General features: G+C 48.6%; 1 protein-coding gene across 27 annotated transcripts in view; it reads right to left on the bottom strand.

The window, feature by feature from the left end:
* The window catches only part of ATXN1 (ataxin 1), a 339,029-nt gene that overhangs the window by 11,811 nt on the left and 310,608 nt on the right, over positions 1 to 16,610 (bottom strand). For all 27 annotated transcript variants that reach the window (XM_066188786.1, XM_066188795.1, XM_066188804.1 and 24 more), the window contains one exon: positions 2,759 to 4,799. In XM_066188786.1, the coding sequence (XP_066044883.1) occupies positions 2,759 to 4,639 (1,881 nt within the window). In that variant the 5' untranslated portion in view covers positions 4,640 to 4,799. The remainder of the gene's footprint in view (positions 1 to 2,758; positions 4,800 to 16,610) is intronic.

The following is a 16,610-nucleotide window of genomic DNA, read 5'->3' as shown; positions in this document are numbered from 1 at the left end:
ATGCAGACGAGAGGCAGCTGGACTTTAGGTTCTGGCCCAGTTGATACCTACTTGACTTCTTAATCCAGAGCCGGGATGCTGTGAAATGGAAACCTAGCATCCCTCCAGGGGTAAAGACAGTTAGTTCAGTTATTTCACTTACTAAGGCCTTCTGGTGCATTGATTTTCCTCTAGGTTCCCACACCTGGAAGAGGGATGGATCTTCCAGGTGACTGGAGGACTGGAAAAGGAGGGAAAATGACCCCTTTCTGCCCAAGTGTTGTGCTGGGGAGGGCCAGCTGTGGGCTTGCAGTGACACGACACAACAGCAGCTGCACAGTGCCTCCCTGTTTACATTACAGTGGTATAGTCTCAGCTGAAAATAACCTCCTACCTCTGTCCCTCAACTGGTGAGAAAATTAGCTAATGTTTGCACAGAGCCTGAAAATACAGATTCATCAATATTATAATGACTTCCCAGAGATCCCAGGGAGGAGTAACTGAGCCAAAGCTAATGATAACAACACTATTTTTGTACGGCACTTACTCTTTACAAGTTACACTCCCTTGGTAGTACCACTCGAAAAGCTCCCTCCTTGCAGAAGCACGTATGCAAGTGAAGCTCCACTGTAATGGAATACTTTGTGGAGCTGCACTACACAGGCAGCTCTATCCCCCTGCACTCCGGAGTCAAGAGCTCTATTTCAGCACAGCAGCACCACAGAGCCAGCGCTCAGAGCAGCGCAACCGAGTTCTGCTCCTTCAGTGAGGAGACTGAGCCTCTTCACACAGGCAATTTTCTAAGGAGTAATGACTGCTGCACACCTGCAAAGAAGGCTGAATACTTCCAGAGCGCCACGGCAGGCTATGGGTGAGGTGACAGAGACTTCAAGCATGTCGAAATACGCATTCTCTCCTCTCTCTTTCTCTCCCCCCGCCCCAAGAGAAGGAAAACCAGCAGTCGTCCTTGCTATGCAGGGACACAGCTGATCTGGGAAGAGACCCAAGTCCTGGGATCTGCAGGAAACCTAAATTAAACCCCTGTTTCTAATCATATCTCTACATGACTCGCCCTCCATTCTGGAAGCATCCCCGGTGGGAAACACAGCTGGGGAGTATTTCGGCTGCCATGATGTCAGCCCGCTGCCGATAGGCTTCTCTGTAAGGTGACACTTTGCTGGGTGAGACCCGTGTGCCAGGCCATGGATCTGTACAGCCGCGGACTTGCTCTCTTTCTGCCAGAGGATGGCACTCCACCCCCTGCAAAGGCGCAGCTCTTCCCAGGACTGCAGCCCACTGCCTGCCTTGACAGCGCTGTGACCGAGACGTGACACAAGCGCTACCTGCTCATTTGTACCTCTTCTGCTGTGCAGACACCGATGGCCTGGCTGAAGGCACAGAAACGTGAGCAAGATGAAAACTGCAGAATGGAGATTGCTAGTTTTGAAATCTCATTATACAAGGCACCACAGCAAATTATAGTAACTGGTCCCGATCCAAGGACAGTTCCTCTAACCATGAAGCCTGAGATCAGCCAAAATGCAGTTAAACAGTGGGGAAAAAAATCGAGTCTCTATACTGAAAGCACCAGAAGCTCAACTTCAAGCAGCTGTGCAGATGCAGGCACATACATGAACAAACCCACACAGGGAATCTGCCTGTTTGACTTGAGAAGGAGGACATGCTACATGTAGTCATTTACCATGTATGTGCACTTGGGGAAGGACAGGCCACGGGCTGCTGAGACTGTAAGAAATTTTCTGTGTGACCTGCTCCTCGGTACTGTCACCATTTGCTTTTCTCCTCCAAACCATCAGCCTGAGGTGCGTTACTACCCGTGTCCGTGTTCACTTCCTCTCATTCTCCCTCTCTGTCATTCTGCTTCTCCAGTGCTGAGGCTGCAGCATCAGAGGTGCACATCGTGGAGTTCACAGCACTCGCACCAAAACAAAAAGATTTGCGACAGGATTATCTAAACTGAGTACCTCCAGGAAGCCAAACGCTGCACAGTACATCTTTCCTTTTAAGCATCAATCAACAGAATCTAAATTGCTCAGAATATGGACAGCATCAGGATAACGCTTTGAAATCAATATGCACTCGGTTCTCAACCTAAAAACACCTCTGGAAAGTTACAGGTTCTCTTCCTGCTTTGCAAACAGAGAAACAAAGGTCAGAAGCACAGCCTGCCCAAATACCTAGATGGTTTTTCCTTCAATATTGCACTTGACCACAAAATTTACATGAGCCATGCAATGTTAAAATCACCTTTGAGCAAAGCCTCGGTAAAACTCTGTAGTGCATTTCAGTAATTCATGTGCATGAGAACCATTCCCAGGCAGCTCCAAGTTTTCAAGCGAGTGAAATGGAAATTCTCTGTCTTGTGCCTTACCTATCTCTTTAGGGTAGGTTTTGATCTGATTCTATCACGACCTTTCTGGTGTGAATTGTAAAAATCACCTATCAAAATGAAAAATGTAACCTTTCATACTCCTTACATGATCTGATATTTTAATCAAAACCCACGAAAATCATGTAAGTCTTCCTGTGAGTTCTCCAGCTATAAAAGAGACCCATTTTATATCCAAGAGTCCACATTTATCACCAATGCGACCTGATGGCTCCCCCAGCACAGTGAGGGGGATGATTTTTGGTCTACAGCTTGAATCACAGATAGATGAAGAACCAAGCCCGAGTGGATCCAAAGCAAGTGAGCTGTGATGTGGCCACAGCACGCATCCCAGTCCAACCCGCCCAGCCCATCACGTGCTGCCATTACCTGTGCTCGATGCTCCCCCACCGCAAACTGTATGACGGCGATACCCGGGCTATGGCTGTCTTCGATCCTCTCCACAGTGCTGGAGTCTATTTTCAGGTCATTGCTAATTTCCGCGCTCTGTATGAAGTCTTCTGTTTTCAAGTCCTCTACTTTCTTCAGCTCTCCGTTGGCCAGCTGGATGATCGACCCCTTCATGAAGTAAGGGGGCAGCGTGGGGGGCGCGGCAGCAGGGGAGGCAATGGACTGCACCACAGGCAGGTGGATCTGCGCCTGCACCATGGTGGCCTGGTAGGCAGGCTGGGTGGTGAGGGGCTCCGCGCTGAAGTTCTCGCTCTTGGGGACGGCGGTGGTGACGAACGTGTGAGGCACTGCTGCAAACTGAGGAGACGACGTGACGATCGCAGGCGTGACTCCCGACGGCTCGACGTCCGCGCTGCCGACTGGGATCAGCAGGGACTGGGTGCCCGGGATCACCAGGTGCTGCGGCAGGCTGCTGGGGTAGCCGATGGCTTGCTGCTGGCCGCTCAGGTAGCCGATCACCGGTGGCTGGGTGCCGGTGTAGAAAGCTGTCGCTGGCAGCCCTACGGGGAGTTGCTCAGAGGCGCTGTGGGTGGTCTGAATGACAGTGTGAGGGGACAGCGTGGCCACCGCCTTCACCCCCTCGTGGCCCAGAGCCTGCTGCGGAGACAAGGCATAGGACCGGTGGGTTGGCTTTCCTAAGTGCAAACTTCCCTTGTCATTGAGGGCTGAAGGAGAGGTCTCACGGTTGGTGGCCTGCTGCACCTCCATGTCTGCCGTGGGCGTGCTGCTGTTGGGGACCACCATGACAGAGGCTCGGACACCTGAGGAATCCCGCACGCCGTACTCGGCGGGGCTCGAGTGCACCACCACGTGCCTGGTCTCATAATGATGGGGAGCTGGTTTATTGCCTGCTTTGACTAGACCCATGTCGGCAGAAGGCGAAATGCCGTACCTCCGGCTCTTCTCTATCTCGCCATTCAGTACCTCCTTGGCCTGCATCGCCTGCAGCCGGCTGCTCTCGGGTTTCTTGGGGGGATCCCTGGTGACAAAGTGGCCCCCCGAGTCAGTGTACTGCACCACCACTTGGGAGGAAGGGCCGAGGGTGAGGGTGTGCGGGATCACTGTCTGATGTGGGTGCAGGGGGACTGGGATGGTTGGAGGAGAGACATTTCTGACGGTGCTCTGGGAAGAGCTGGAAATGTGGACGTACTGGTTCTGCTGGGTGGGTGGAGGAGACCCAGCAGCAATCAGTCCAGGCGTCCTGACCAGGTGCGGCTCAACTTTGTGCCCCTGCTGGCTTAAGCCGCTCATGCTGGCCAGCAAAGTGGAATAAGCCTCCAGCTGGGAGCGCTGGGATGGAGTGGTCGCGACGGCCGTGGCCGCCGCCACGGCACCAGTCGCAGAATTGGCTGTTGGGGAAATCAGCTGCGAGGGGATGAATCCGGTGTACGATCCGCTGTACTGGGGCCCGACGAACTGGAAGGTGTGCTGCAGGTGAGTGTACTGCACGGGGGAAACGGGAGTCCCTGACTGGGAGAGGGCGGGCGAGTACACCGTGGGAAGAGTGGTAGAGGCTGGAACGGACCTGGGCGCACTCGGCGGGGAATAGTCCAGCCCTGCAGACAATGACTTGTGCAAACCCTGCTGCAAGCCTGCCTCCACTGAGGAGGTGCCGCTGGGCCGGTGCCGGCCCCCCAGGCCGCCCTGGCCACTGGGTGTGCTGGGGAGCCATGCCAGGTTATCTGCACGGTGGTTTTCGTTTGGCAGGACCGGCTTCACCTCCGAAGGCAGGCTGGTGGCAGGGATTTCTCGCTTCTTAGGTGGCAGGCATTCATTGCTCCGCTCTTGGTTGGATTTCATCTTTCGCCGTCCCCCCTCCACTGTGCTTGCTTCACTGTCTGGCTGGCTCTGATTTCAGTCTGATAAATGGAAAGTCACATTTGATTTCTGCAGGGGATCCAGTGACTTCATGAGGAATCATCTCCCTGTGAGCACGATCCTCCGACAGCTCCTCTGGATTCTGAAACGAAAGGGTGGGCAAGGGAGACGGTAGTCATATCATCAGCAGTGAGAAATGAAAACAAACAAGCAGACATCCCAAATCAGCAAATGGGAAAAAGACCTCTGGAAAAAAAAAAAAATAGAAATGGTCAGGCATTGCCACTCACGTTAAGGAGCAGCTGACAGCTAGCTATGCTGTAAACAGCAGAAAAATCCTGGGCATGTCTGCTACTGCATCAGGAGAACATTTAAAAATGTAGGCATATCAAAAACGACCTGGAACATTTAACAGCAGTCATTTATTTCCCAAGGCCCATTCTCCTTCCTCTACAAAACCCCTCCATGTCTCTATGGTGCCTGCTTTGTTCTTCCAGCCTCTTCTTTCCCTGCAATGATGACACTGCCTTCACCGTAACGTGCCCTAAAAAAACATGGGAGCACAGCAGGGAGCCCTGAGGCACAAGCACACACAAAATATTGTTAGCAACAAGTCGCTGTGAGTGGTGCAGAGGTGGGTCTCTCCTAAACCCCTGAACCCCAGAGACACCAGCAGGGCGACTTCACGTGACACCACGCAGGGCTGTGGAGGCAGCAGCTGCCTCCTGTCCCCACACCACAGCTCGTTACAGGGACACGTGTGCTTCATCTCCCAGTCTGGCAATGAACCTCAGCCGTGCGATCTATTTACAGCAGCAGCCCAGAGCCAGGGATGGATCTGAGCCAGGTTTTTGATGTCTGGTGGGGTTTTTTTGACCCAGTGCTTTGAACTCCCTCTGCTACTGATGCCTCACATTCAGGTGTCCAGGCAGGGCTCTGCTGGGAGAAGGTCCCTGCCATGTGCAGGTAGGCCAGAGCCAGGTGCTGGCACCATATCCATCTCTGGCAGGATCCAACCCTACTGTTTCTTAGCCACTGCTGCACCACAGAGGCTGCAGGCACCACACTCATGGCCATGGCCACAGGTCCAAACACTGAGCAAATTACTCAGCCTTGGGAACACCTGCCCAGAACTGCTTGGAAAAAGCTTATTTGAGCTTCCTGATCCAAATCATGAGCCCCCACCACTGTAAAAACTCCCAGTTTTATATTGGGCTGATTTTGCTATTGGAGCAAGTAAGTTGCTTTCTCTGCATCGCCTATTTCATCCAAAGGCAACAAAGCCTTCCTAATTCTTTTACTACCTGCTAAAGAAAATATTGTAACTAAAACACATTTACTCTCTTCCTGAAACCTACCTTACCGTGCCTAATCAGCCTTTGTAGAGAGCGAAACTTTTCCTCAGCCCCTGTCCAGCCACCACCTGTCATCTGCATTCCTGGCTGTTTTGAAAGTTGTGGAGGAATGGGTGATGAGAAACCATGCACCTCACATGAGCAGCAGCTCAATAAGAAAAGCATACATTACATGTGAGAAGAATAGAGAAAGAATTAGGAGTGGACGTGAAAGAAGATGGAAATAGGATATAGCCCACTTTAAAGGGAATGCTGAGCAGCAGTAATGATACTTATCTTATGGCAAATAATATTCCTTTGGGGGATTTCTTTCCCTGCTGCCTCACTTCTAATGAACAATAAGCCTGATGTTTATATGTGTATGAAGTACTTTGAAGACACACTAGACTCAGATTAAACCTATCTTTAAAAGCAATCTTTATGTTTATGGTCCTCCAAGCTGTTGTAAGCCTGCAGGAAAGTCCAAACCTTCTAATGGTTTGATACAATCAGTCTTAATTATTCCATTCTTTAAATATTGATAAACAGTAATGAAACACCAATAGCTAGAGCTGGGGAAGGAGGGTAAAGCACTGTTTCAGGGTAGATTCCCTAGCTTTGAGGAGATAGGGAGGATGAAAGAGCTCAGGGCAGCTTCAGATGTGCAAGGGCTGGTGACACCCAGAGAGCAGCAGCCCCAGCACTATCCTGACCTGCCCTGGTCTGTCAGCGCCATCACCTCAGCACCGCGACTGCGGCGACGAGGGCAGCCAGGAGACAGGGTCCCTGCTAGATCAGCACGGGCCTTCCCCTCCTCCTAACAGTTGCTCAGCGTGTCTTGGCAACAGCTAAAATTATTATATTACACATGACTTACAGATTCTTCTTTTTAAGTTCGACTAAAAATAAAACTGCCGAGCTCACATTTGCGCAGTCATCCCTGGTTAACTTTAGCTCCCTGTAGCCTTCTGCCCCAGGCAGTCGGCTTGGGTAGGTAAGTCAGCAGATCCTGGCCCAGGCAGCTGCCCACAGGGACGTCCTCAGCATGGGGTGCTCATCCTGCTCCCCTCGCCACAGGAAGCTTGTGCTGGCTTTGGACCATCCTCCCATCTCTTCTGGAACATGAACTGCAAATCCAGAATTTAAATACGTTCCCACAGGGAAAAACTGGGAGCAGAGGCAAAGGGCTGGCTTCTCTGCCTGCAACAGAGCAGAGAGCTTGTACATGGGACTGAATTGGGACACGCTCTTTTGTTGTGATGGGTAAACCAGGCTCCCCAAAACCAGTGGTTCCAAAAGTTCGAGGCATCTGGGTTCAGCTCCTCTGCATCAAAAGTAGTACTATGAAGCTCTGTGAAATGGGCTTTCACTGTGCAGGAGCTGAAGCAAAGATTTTATTCTGCTAAATAGCATTGAACCACTGAGGTTTGGGTGGCCTCCAATGTCAAAGCTAACATCCTTCAGAAATACCAAATACTAACTCTTTTGGGTCAGGCATTTTGGTTTTCTGGTGTAAATCTTTCAAATAGCTGACTTCATCTTTACCGGTAACAAAAGGGCTGCCCAAAATCTCCTGGAGAACACAGGAGGAATGAATAAACTCAATGGCGACAAGGGATGAGACGGCCATAGAGCAGTGAATACTGCCCCACTTTTCCAAGCCCAAGCACTTCGCAGTGAGACTTTGAACTCTTAACAGACATTGGATTGGGTTTGCAAAGAATGCAAACATGCAGCATAAAACAGCCTACTTCTACTTCAAGACCTACAAGTAAAACAGTAACTTTTCGCATAATTCAAGTTCCAATAACAGTAAACGTAAGACAGGACTGATTTTGCTTCGGAAGCAATGAAAGGGAGATAACCCAAACAAGAGTGTCTCAAAAGCACGACGTACAAGACCTGGTTAAACAGTTTTTTGCTGGCTGTCCTAGAAAGATGAACACCTGTCTTCTGTGGTGTGCCACAGGGTTTGTTATTTGTTTTTTTTGGGGCTTTTTTTCTTTTTTTTTTTTTTCTTTTTTTTTTTTTTTTTTTGAGTCAAGACATTTTTCTGATTCTGGAGCTTTCCTCTCTCTTTAACTTTAGAGCTGTCAATCACAATTTCTAAGATATGCAAATGAGTAGGAAACACCAGGTGATTTTTTGCTCCTGTGTGTGTCACAAGTGCATGCGTGCATGCAGGCATGTGTAATTATGGCTGGGAAGGTAAAAGGGACAAAGAGATCAGGGAGAGCAGCTGGACTTTGGTATCTCTGGCAGTGAGTACACATGGAACATTGCTAAACTGTCTGGACAGCCAGTGTCCGCTGGCAGTCTGCCCACACACAAATTCCTGGAAAGGCTTAAGGCAGAAAAATAATCACTTGGAGGAGTCACCATCTGGGCTTGCTCTGGTCCCAGAGGGATTGCTCACTGGAGCTCGGGATGTGCATTTTCATGCAAAACTTTGCAAGGCACTTTAAATCTCACAATGTTTACCAAAACAGCATTTTTCTACTTATTTCATCTAATGAATTTAAAGCACAGGAGAGGATATTGGGTTATAGCTTCAGATGCTGACCTCCTTTGTTTATCTGGAGTTCACGGCAGCAAAGGTAACACCAGCAACACAAGTGTTCAAACACAGCGGCATGCTGTGTCCCACCACCCAGGACTGAGTCTTGGGGTGCAGGGAAGCTGGGGCCAGAACCACAAACCACAGCAGCACCAGGCTATGTAAACGGTGGGACTTTCACTGCCTTGAGAAATCAAGCGCTTCCTTTGTTCCATGCTGCAGCTAACATACTTTTTTGAGTCTCTAAACCTCCTTCGAAAATCTGGTCCCTCATCCTCCTCTGGTCCCTGACGTTTCTGCAGTTGCCAGCAAGCTTGCACCATCATGTGCCACCAGGAGGAAGGAGTGGTGCAAGAAGGAAACACCCAAGGGGAGAAGTCGTCTGCTTCCAACTTCAGGGGTATTCAATTAAACCAGTCACTTACTGTCAAAAGGCTTCTTTGATGGTAAATCCTAAAAACACACACAGTACTATGATTTTTCAACTTCCACTTTCCAGCGCCAGATACGACCAGCAAACTCTCACATTCATCCGTGCACTAGAAAACTGTGTCTCTCCTCCATCAGACACTGTTGCCCTGCCTGGCACGCAGATGTTAACGCAACGTTCGCGGAGCCGAGCCTGATACGCGGCTCTTTATGTCTGGGGTGTTACCGGGCAGATGCAGCAGCGCAGCCTGATGCTCCCGCCTCAAATCAGCCGCCCATCCTATCACGAGTGAGTAACTTCGGCAGCGCTGGAAATGAGTGAGAAGGGAGGCACTTCGTCCCACCTCTCCCCTCCCCTCCCCGGAGGCTGGCAGCTTGCAGGATCAGATTCAGAGAGACGGAAAGGCAGACACACTGCAGAGGGCTCCGCAGCTGCATTCTGGCTCTCAGATCTGTACGCCAGCTTTCTCCCCCCCGCTCTACAGCCTGCCCGCTGCCAGCTACATATTCATGGTTGTAACTGCTACAGATTCCATTAGCCCTGCCATGTGCAGCTCAGCGCACGCCAACAATAGCTATAGGAGTTTATTGTCCAACCCGACCAATTTCACAGCTCCCTGGCAGAATTCCCGGGAGGGCCAACTGCAGAGATCCATTAATAAGGAACATGAAAACCTCGAATAAAATTTGAAACTCTCCTCCCATAAGGAAAGGATTCCTGATCAACACCGCATCCGCAAAGACAGATTGTCCAGTGCGGTGTTAATTCTTATTATACTTCTGGGAATCTGCCACAGCAAATTGCTACAGGTTTTGGGTACAGTGAGCAGCGGTTCTGCATGTCCCTCCTGTCCCCAGTCAGATCAGACAGACTCCACACAAGACAAAAAGCAAGTGATATGAACAAACCTCAGCAAGCACATCACCAGACGTGAGATGCCCAAAGGCTCAACATTCCCATTAATTTCATCGAAATGAATGTAGGTACCAGAGTTGAGAGAGGAAGGTTTAGGAGGAAAAAACACTGTAAGGCGTATTCCCAAAAGGACAGACAGATGATGGAGTCCCAGGACAGCCATTCATGAGCACAGATGATACAAATGGATTATTAGAAAGCCACTCCACTGATTAACTGTTTGTTTCCGCTACTTATCCTGAATTCTGAGGATAAAGAGAGATGTGCATCTTCTAAGCAGGGCACATGCCTCCTGTGCTACTCTGGTTAGACTGTGCTTAGTTAACAACACATAGTTATCATGCCTGGTAGGTGCTGGTGAACTGCACGGGAACATGGTGCTAGAATTATGTGTGGTTTTGGTTAAGCCAACTGCTGAATGAAGAGGTGGAATTAACTTTCAGAAATTTGCAGGTTTCTGCCATCAGATCATCTGGGTGCCATCACCTCATTCTACAACAGGAGAGATACCCTTATTTTCAACATCTGTAGAAGTCACTCCGTGCTCTGAGTGTGTTCTGTCCTTTCTGTGCACACACACAGTGGTGCAGCTACACGTAAGCCCTGCAGGACTGTGAGTACCATAGGTGGTTTAAACGGATTCACAGCTGCCTACATCCTTTGTTTATACAGAAAAAAGCTTTCAGCAAAGGTGATCCCTCCTCTTCCAGCATGGTTTGCTGAGAGGTGGTACCAGAGCATGCAGTACAAGATGCCAGGGAGGCTGAAAGCAAGGAAGCATTTCCTCCAAGAGCTGCAAGCTGACCCCATGTCAGGGCTGACACTGGAGGGTTGGCTGTGTTGGCCATCCTGCCACCCTCCCAGCCCACCCCACAGCAGCACCCTCGCTCCCTGGCACAGAAATCCCCCACCTTGCAGTGCCAGACCTGGGCTCTCAGATGTCAAGAGTCAGGGCCAGCTTCTTGCCTCTGAAACACAGGATACTGGTTCACAAAAAAAATTTATTAAAATTATAAAGGTGAAGATTATTATTATTACCTCTTTTAACTTGCCCTTCTGCTGGGTGAGACCTTTCAGTCTCAGCGTCTCTAGCTTTTTCCTGCAGCCCACAAGATCAGAAACTTATTAGTTTAGCTAAAAGTGGAATTTCCCATCTCAACATTTGACACCAGGAACCGGAGTTTTGTGAAATAGCATCAGATATCCACAGATAAAAATGTATGAGCTGACAGTGCTGATTACAGTGAGGTTTTTTTGAGGGTGAAATGCTGGACTCCAGAGTCTTCTGCCTCTGTGGGGGAAGGGAAAGCATGTAACTGCTAAGTGAGGGTCTGAGCCCTGGAGCAAAGCCATTTGAGTGTGCACAGCTTGATGCGAAGCTTTCTCTCTCAGCTGCACTGGCAGAAAGTGCACCTCAGCTGACCCTACAAGAAGCAGCTCCATCTGCAGCCACAAAGGAAAGTTCCGGGGCTGCTCAGGCCTGGGGTCTCAGCTCAGGCTGGCTGCCAGCTGCACAGTCCTACACGGCTGGAGCTCATTCCAGCAGCTTGATGATTTACCACCATGCTGCACTGAAGCATTCACAGCCTGACAGAGGCCTGCCAAACCCCTCCAAAGCCCTGCTCCCCAAGCCTCAGAGTTGGCTGTGCCAGGCCATGAGCTCCACCAACTCAAGATGCTTGGGAAGTCAGCATTCCACTAGACACATACCCAGAGTCTGCGGGGCCAGCACGGAAGCTGCGGAGCAAATGCACGTAAATTCAAGAGCTCCTTCAACGCCACTGACACCAAGGACAGAAAGGGGGATCACACCTATGCGACTCCACAAGTGGCCAGCACAGCATCCAACCTTTTATCTCCGGCTTTGCAGTGACTGCTGCCAGAGCAGGACATCTGACAGTGCTCAGTGACACCCTTTACTCTCCCACCCATCCCCTAGAGGCACTTCTGCAGCTTAAATGAGTGAATAGAGTTCATTTATAAACAAGTCTAATACAGAAATTACTTTGTTGATGTTTTTCATTTATCTAAAATGCGCCTACAATGTGGCTACAATGGGAGCTGCCTACACAATTTTCCATTGAAAATTTCACATGAGTGACTATAAACGTAGCAACACCCACTCGCCACTCATTTTAACTTGTGACAGAAACTGTCATGCCTGTATGAACACATTTGTACTGCAGATATGTCACACAGGTCTCCTTCCATGTGTCTGAAAATGCTCGCTAACATTCTCTCCACCTTCTGCAAAACAAATTAAGAGAGACGCCTGGCTTCGCTGCCAGGAGACTTGAATAAGACCCCCACGAAAAATTACAGAAACCGGGGGCGTTTCACCCCTTTGAAGATCCAGCCAGAAACACCAGCAAGCAGCAGCCAACTCGGAGCAGCCATTTTACAGATAAGCACAGGCGCTCACGGGGAGGAGTGCGCCCTTAAGCCTGGCTGATAAGGGGACAGTGTGAGAGCATGGCTTTAGGGGAAGATTTGGAAAGGTCATCTGCATGCTCAGTGCCTTTCCTTGGAAGTCTTCCCTGCAGACTGCTTTTCTGGTAGATCCCACGTGCCAGCAAATTAGACTATAATTAGTCCCATCTGTAAAGTGTGAAACATGAACTGATGTTAAATTCCCCTTGAAATGGATTCCAACACCTTGCCTTCTCTCAGACTTCATTCAGCAAAGCTTTAACTTGAAGCCATTTTGCACCAGCCCTTGCTCACTGCCTCAGCACGCTGCCTTGGTGCCCACCCAAATCAGGAAGACTGACCATCACTATGGACAAAACAGAACTCGAGGCACACAGCACGTACCCCCAGTGCTGCAGACAGAGAACGAGCTAAACATGCTCCTCAGGCACCCTTTTTTCCTCTTTCATTTTTTTCTTCTTCATTCCAGTCAGCTACATTTGAGTGCGGCCTGCAGCACCACCTATTCACCCTGCAAAGACCCTCACGCTGACCATCTCAGCACAGGCAGTGTCCTAGGGGTCAGTGCATGTAGGAATACACAAGAGCAAGGAAAAAGCCAGATCAACTCTTCTGCACCTCCTCTGTCTCTCTGAAACGTTTCCCCAGGCCCTACAGCCCACAAAACCAAGTGACTAGTTACTCCTCCTGACTTAGTGAGTGGGGAGCCTCCCTCCTGCTTAATGGGGAGCAAGCAGATAAAATGGGCACAGCCCAAATCCATCACCAGCGTCACTTGACTGAGGCCAGCATGGCAAGGCTGAGATTGCCTCAACTGTTCTGGTTAGGGAACACAGAAAACAATCAAAAGAAAATGCAATAATGCAGGATTATACAAACATAGCAGGTTCCACAGTCACAAGCTTCAGTTGCAGTTAAAAAACCCACCCGCTCCAACTAAGAATGCAAATCATCATCGTTGCTCTCAAGCAGGGAACGTTGACAAATGAAGGCGGTGTGCTAACAGGCAGTGCCAGTACTCTTAATTTAAGTATGTGAGAAACAAAGGTATGTACCATCCGGGGCTGCCAGAAAGAACTTGCCTTAAACAACGATCAAAAAGAACTCCGAGGATTTAAAATTTACTTTTCTTACAGAAAAACAGATACAAGAAAATCTTTTGCTCTATTTTTACCAGCCAGGTGAAGAAAGAACAAGAAAACAAAAAAATCACACACCTCCCATCAAGGTTATTTATACAGAAGTTTTGAACTCAGGAACTAAAAATATTCCTGCATTGAACCTGTGGGTCCAGTGAATCACAGCTTGGAAACCTGAATGGACCTTTTGCAAAAGCCACTGAGTCATGAACATGCTTTCTCACCGCTGCGATCACTTCTGTGGAAGCACCTTACCCATCTGCCCCTGGAAATCCACGGCGCAAGACAAGTGACTCCCGACACCAGTGAAATGGACAAAAAAGGATGACTAGCTACCTGCAGCTGGTTTCAATCGGAGAGCCGAGTAATTATTGCAGCCCTCTCCTGTGGCTCATATGGAGCGCAGCATGGAGCTATAAAGCGTTATGCAAGTCTAATGTGCTGCCAGATCTCTTAGAGCAGGCAGCAGCCAAGTCGCTCCCTCCCACCATTGGCTCAGCTTCATTAACTTAATCAGGTATTCATTCATTCATTCACTCACTCATTCAAAAAAAAAAAAAAATTACTCTAAACCTGGCAAATAGCCAGTGCCATGCATGCATGGAGCATGCTCACATCAGCCACTGGGGCTGGAAGAAAAAGGATAATCTAACATTCCTCAAGCTCTGAACGGGGCTTTAGCTTTGCACGCAGCCCAGACACAAACACATCTTTGCCACAAGACTGCGGAATCAAGAGCAGCCCTGTAAGTCAGTGCAGCCAGCAGGAAGCTGAGTAGAGAACTTCCCCAGAGCAACAACTAATTAGACAATTTGATTATTTAGGGGGAAAAAAAGGGAAGTGTGGAAGGATCGACTCAATTCATTTTGCTGCAAGGTTGCTCCCCCCCTTTCTTCTGCACTTACCACATATGTTGCCACAGCTTAGTCCAGACAGAACGGAACAAAGCAGAACAGAAATAGGATTTTAAAAAACCAGCAAACCAGAAAAAAGAAGGGAAGCATCACTCAGCTAATATTAAAGGCAATTGGTAATGGAAATCTGTTTGACCCCCATATTTATAAATGTAAGACTTCCTACAGGCATGTAGCACTCAAGCATTGAATACAGCCCCCTCCCTTGTACAGTCCTTGCACTTATTTTTCTTAGTCTTTGCATGTAAGTCTGCAAAGAATGTTATTACTTCCCTCTAGCTGTCATCAGAATGACTTTCACTACATTTCTTCCCCAGCACACTACAAGAAAGCTGCTTCATAACTATTCCAAAAAGCAGGCCTTGAGAGTCAGCTCTGACTTTGCTCTGAAGGGCTTCATGCAAGGAGCCAGGATGGACAATAAGGAAAAGGGGAAAGGTGTTACATTTCCCTCAGCGGAAGCTGAGCAACAGCATGGAAGCAGTCAGCATCTCTCCCCCCCCTTACCTCATTCTGCCCTGTGTGAAAAAAATACCAGATGGCAGATTACTCTGAGCAAGTCCATAAAAGTAACATGGAAATATGAAGCACTTTAGACTTTTTCAAAATAGTGTTTATGGTTATATAATGCAAATTATATATCCTGGTGCAAATCTTCAGTCACAGACCTGGCTGACATGGCTCAAGAGCATCTTCACTCCCCAGCTTCCCCCAGTGATGCAAATCAGATGTTATAACCCTCCATGCTCTATTATTATGGAGAGCACAAATATCTTCCGTAGGAACTTCAAGTGACTCTTCTGTAGATGGCCTGAAAGTCGCTATTTCTCTTCAGATAAAAAAAAACAAAACCTGAAATCTTCTATGGCCACCACCACAAACCATGATACAAATGGCAAAATAGACAAAGACTTTCAAAAACGCTTATTAGTGTAAGACTAACACTTAGCTAAAGGTCTGCAGTTCAGATGCACTTAGCAAAAGCATTTGAAAGACCCCAAACCAAAACCTGTTACTCTGATCCTGACTCCCCTTCTGACCATAAAACAGAAGCCCATGGTTAACTCGAGGATCCCTTCCTGAAGTTCTCTGTAGGTGGGTGGTGCTGGAGAGCACCCAAGTAACCAGCAGACAAGCAAACACACAGCTTCTGAGGAATCAGCTGTTGACATGTCGAAGGGCTACAAGTGAGATTTACACATTGCAACTCATTGGCAAGTGAACAGTGAGGTACGGCTGAACATCACTTCTTTGCTACGTGACAGCACCATGGATTCACTGACCATAAGAGAAAAACTACCCAGCATGCTTTTACTGCATTAATAGAATTAACAAAGAGAAAGAGATGCAAAGGTGTCTGAAGGCAACCTGTTTCTTAGTCCTCGGCCTCCTGCACTCCAGAGTGTGTAGGACACCAGTCAAGCAGTCTAGAAGTATTCAACACTGAAGTCAGCCTCCTTCACTGGAAGTTCAGTCTTGAGCTAAGGGCCTTGCAATTATCCAAGCTCTTAAGCACTCTGGCTCTTTTATTACCTTTGCCCCCATCTCTCACCCTTCTCCAAATGGGTCCAAAGGTTGGAAGCTCCTTCTTTTCACTTCACCTCCCTTCTCTTGCAGCCCTGACATGATTCAAGACACATTCAAGACACGATACAAACCCTTCCTCCTCTGCCCAGGCCTAACTTCGTCTGTCTGGCTTGAACAGCTGCTCAAGCCTTCTTCACTGCAGTCACCTCCTTTCCTGGCATCAGGGCAACAAATCACCTGAAATTCCTCCTCCTGAGCCTCTCCTCCATGCATCATGCTCCACACATGGGAGCACCCAGCAAGGTGTGATTTCTGACATCAGAAGTAGCTATGCAGTTTTAAAGCAGGCTATCAGAAGAAGGCCAGGAACATAAAGGAGCAGGAAAAGAAAACCAGCCTGGGAACACTGAGAAATTTATCCCAAATGATCCAAACTTTGGCAGAAGTTGTAGTTTGGTCTAGATAAATAAAAAGGGATGTGGTTTAAGCAATTCTGGTTCTTTATATGAATAATTTCACTGCTCCCTCTGAAAGAATCATTAGAAGAGTGTGGGGTTTCACGATTCAAGATAGGAGAATGAGAAGGCAATATTTCAGCACTGTGAAATGAGGCTTGCGTGTCTAACCACACTACCAGCTCAGAGTTCACTTCTCACAAGTGTCAAGTATATTTTCCATTCTGTACTTCTGCAAGCCCTAGTTCTGTC

The sequence above is a fragment of the Chamaea fasciata genome, unplaced genomic scaffold (assembly GCF_029207755.1).
Source record: "Chamaea fasciata isolate MVZ Bird 193981 ecotype frontalis unplaced genomic scaffold, bChaFas1.0.hap1 SCAF_1, whole genome shotgun sequence".
NCBI lineage: Eukaryota > Metazoa > Chordata > Aves > Passeriformes > Sylviidae > Chamaea > Chamaea fasciata.
Note: the sequence above shows the minus strand (reverse complement) of the source record. Positions and strands in the feature narration are given on the sequence as shown.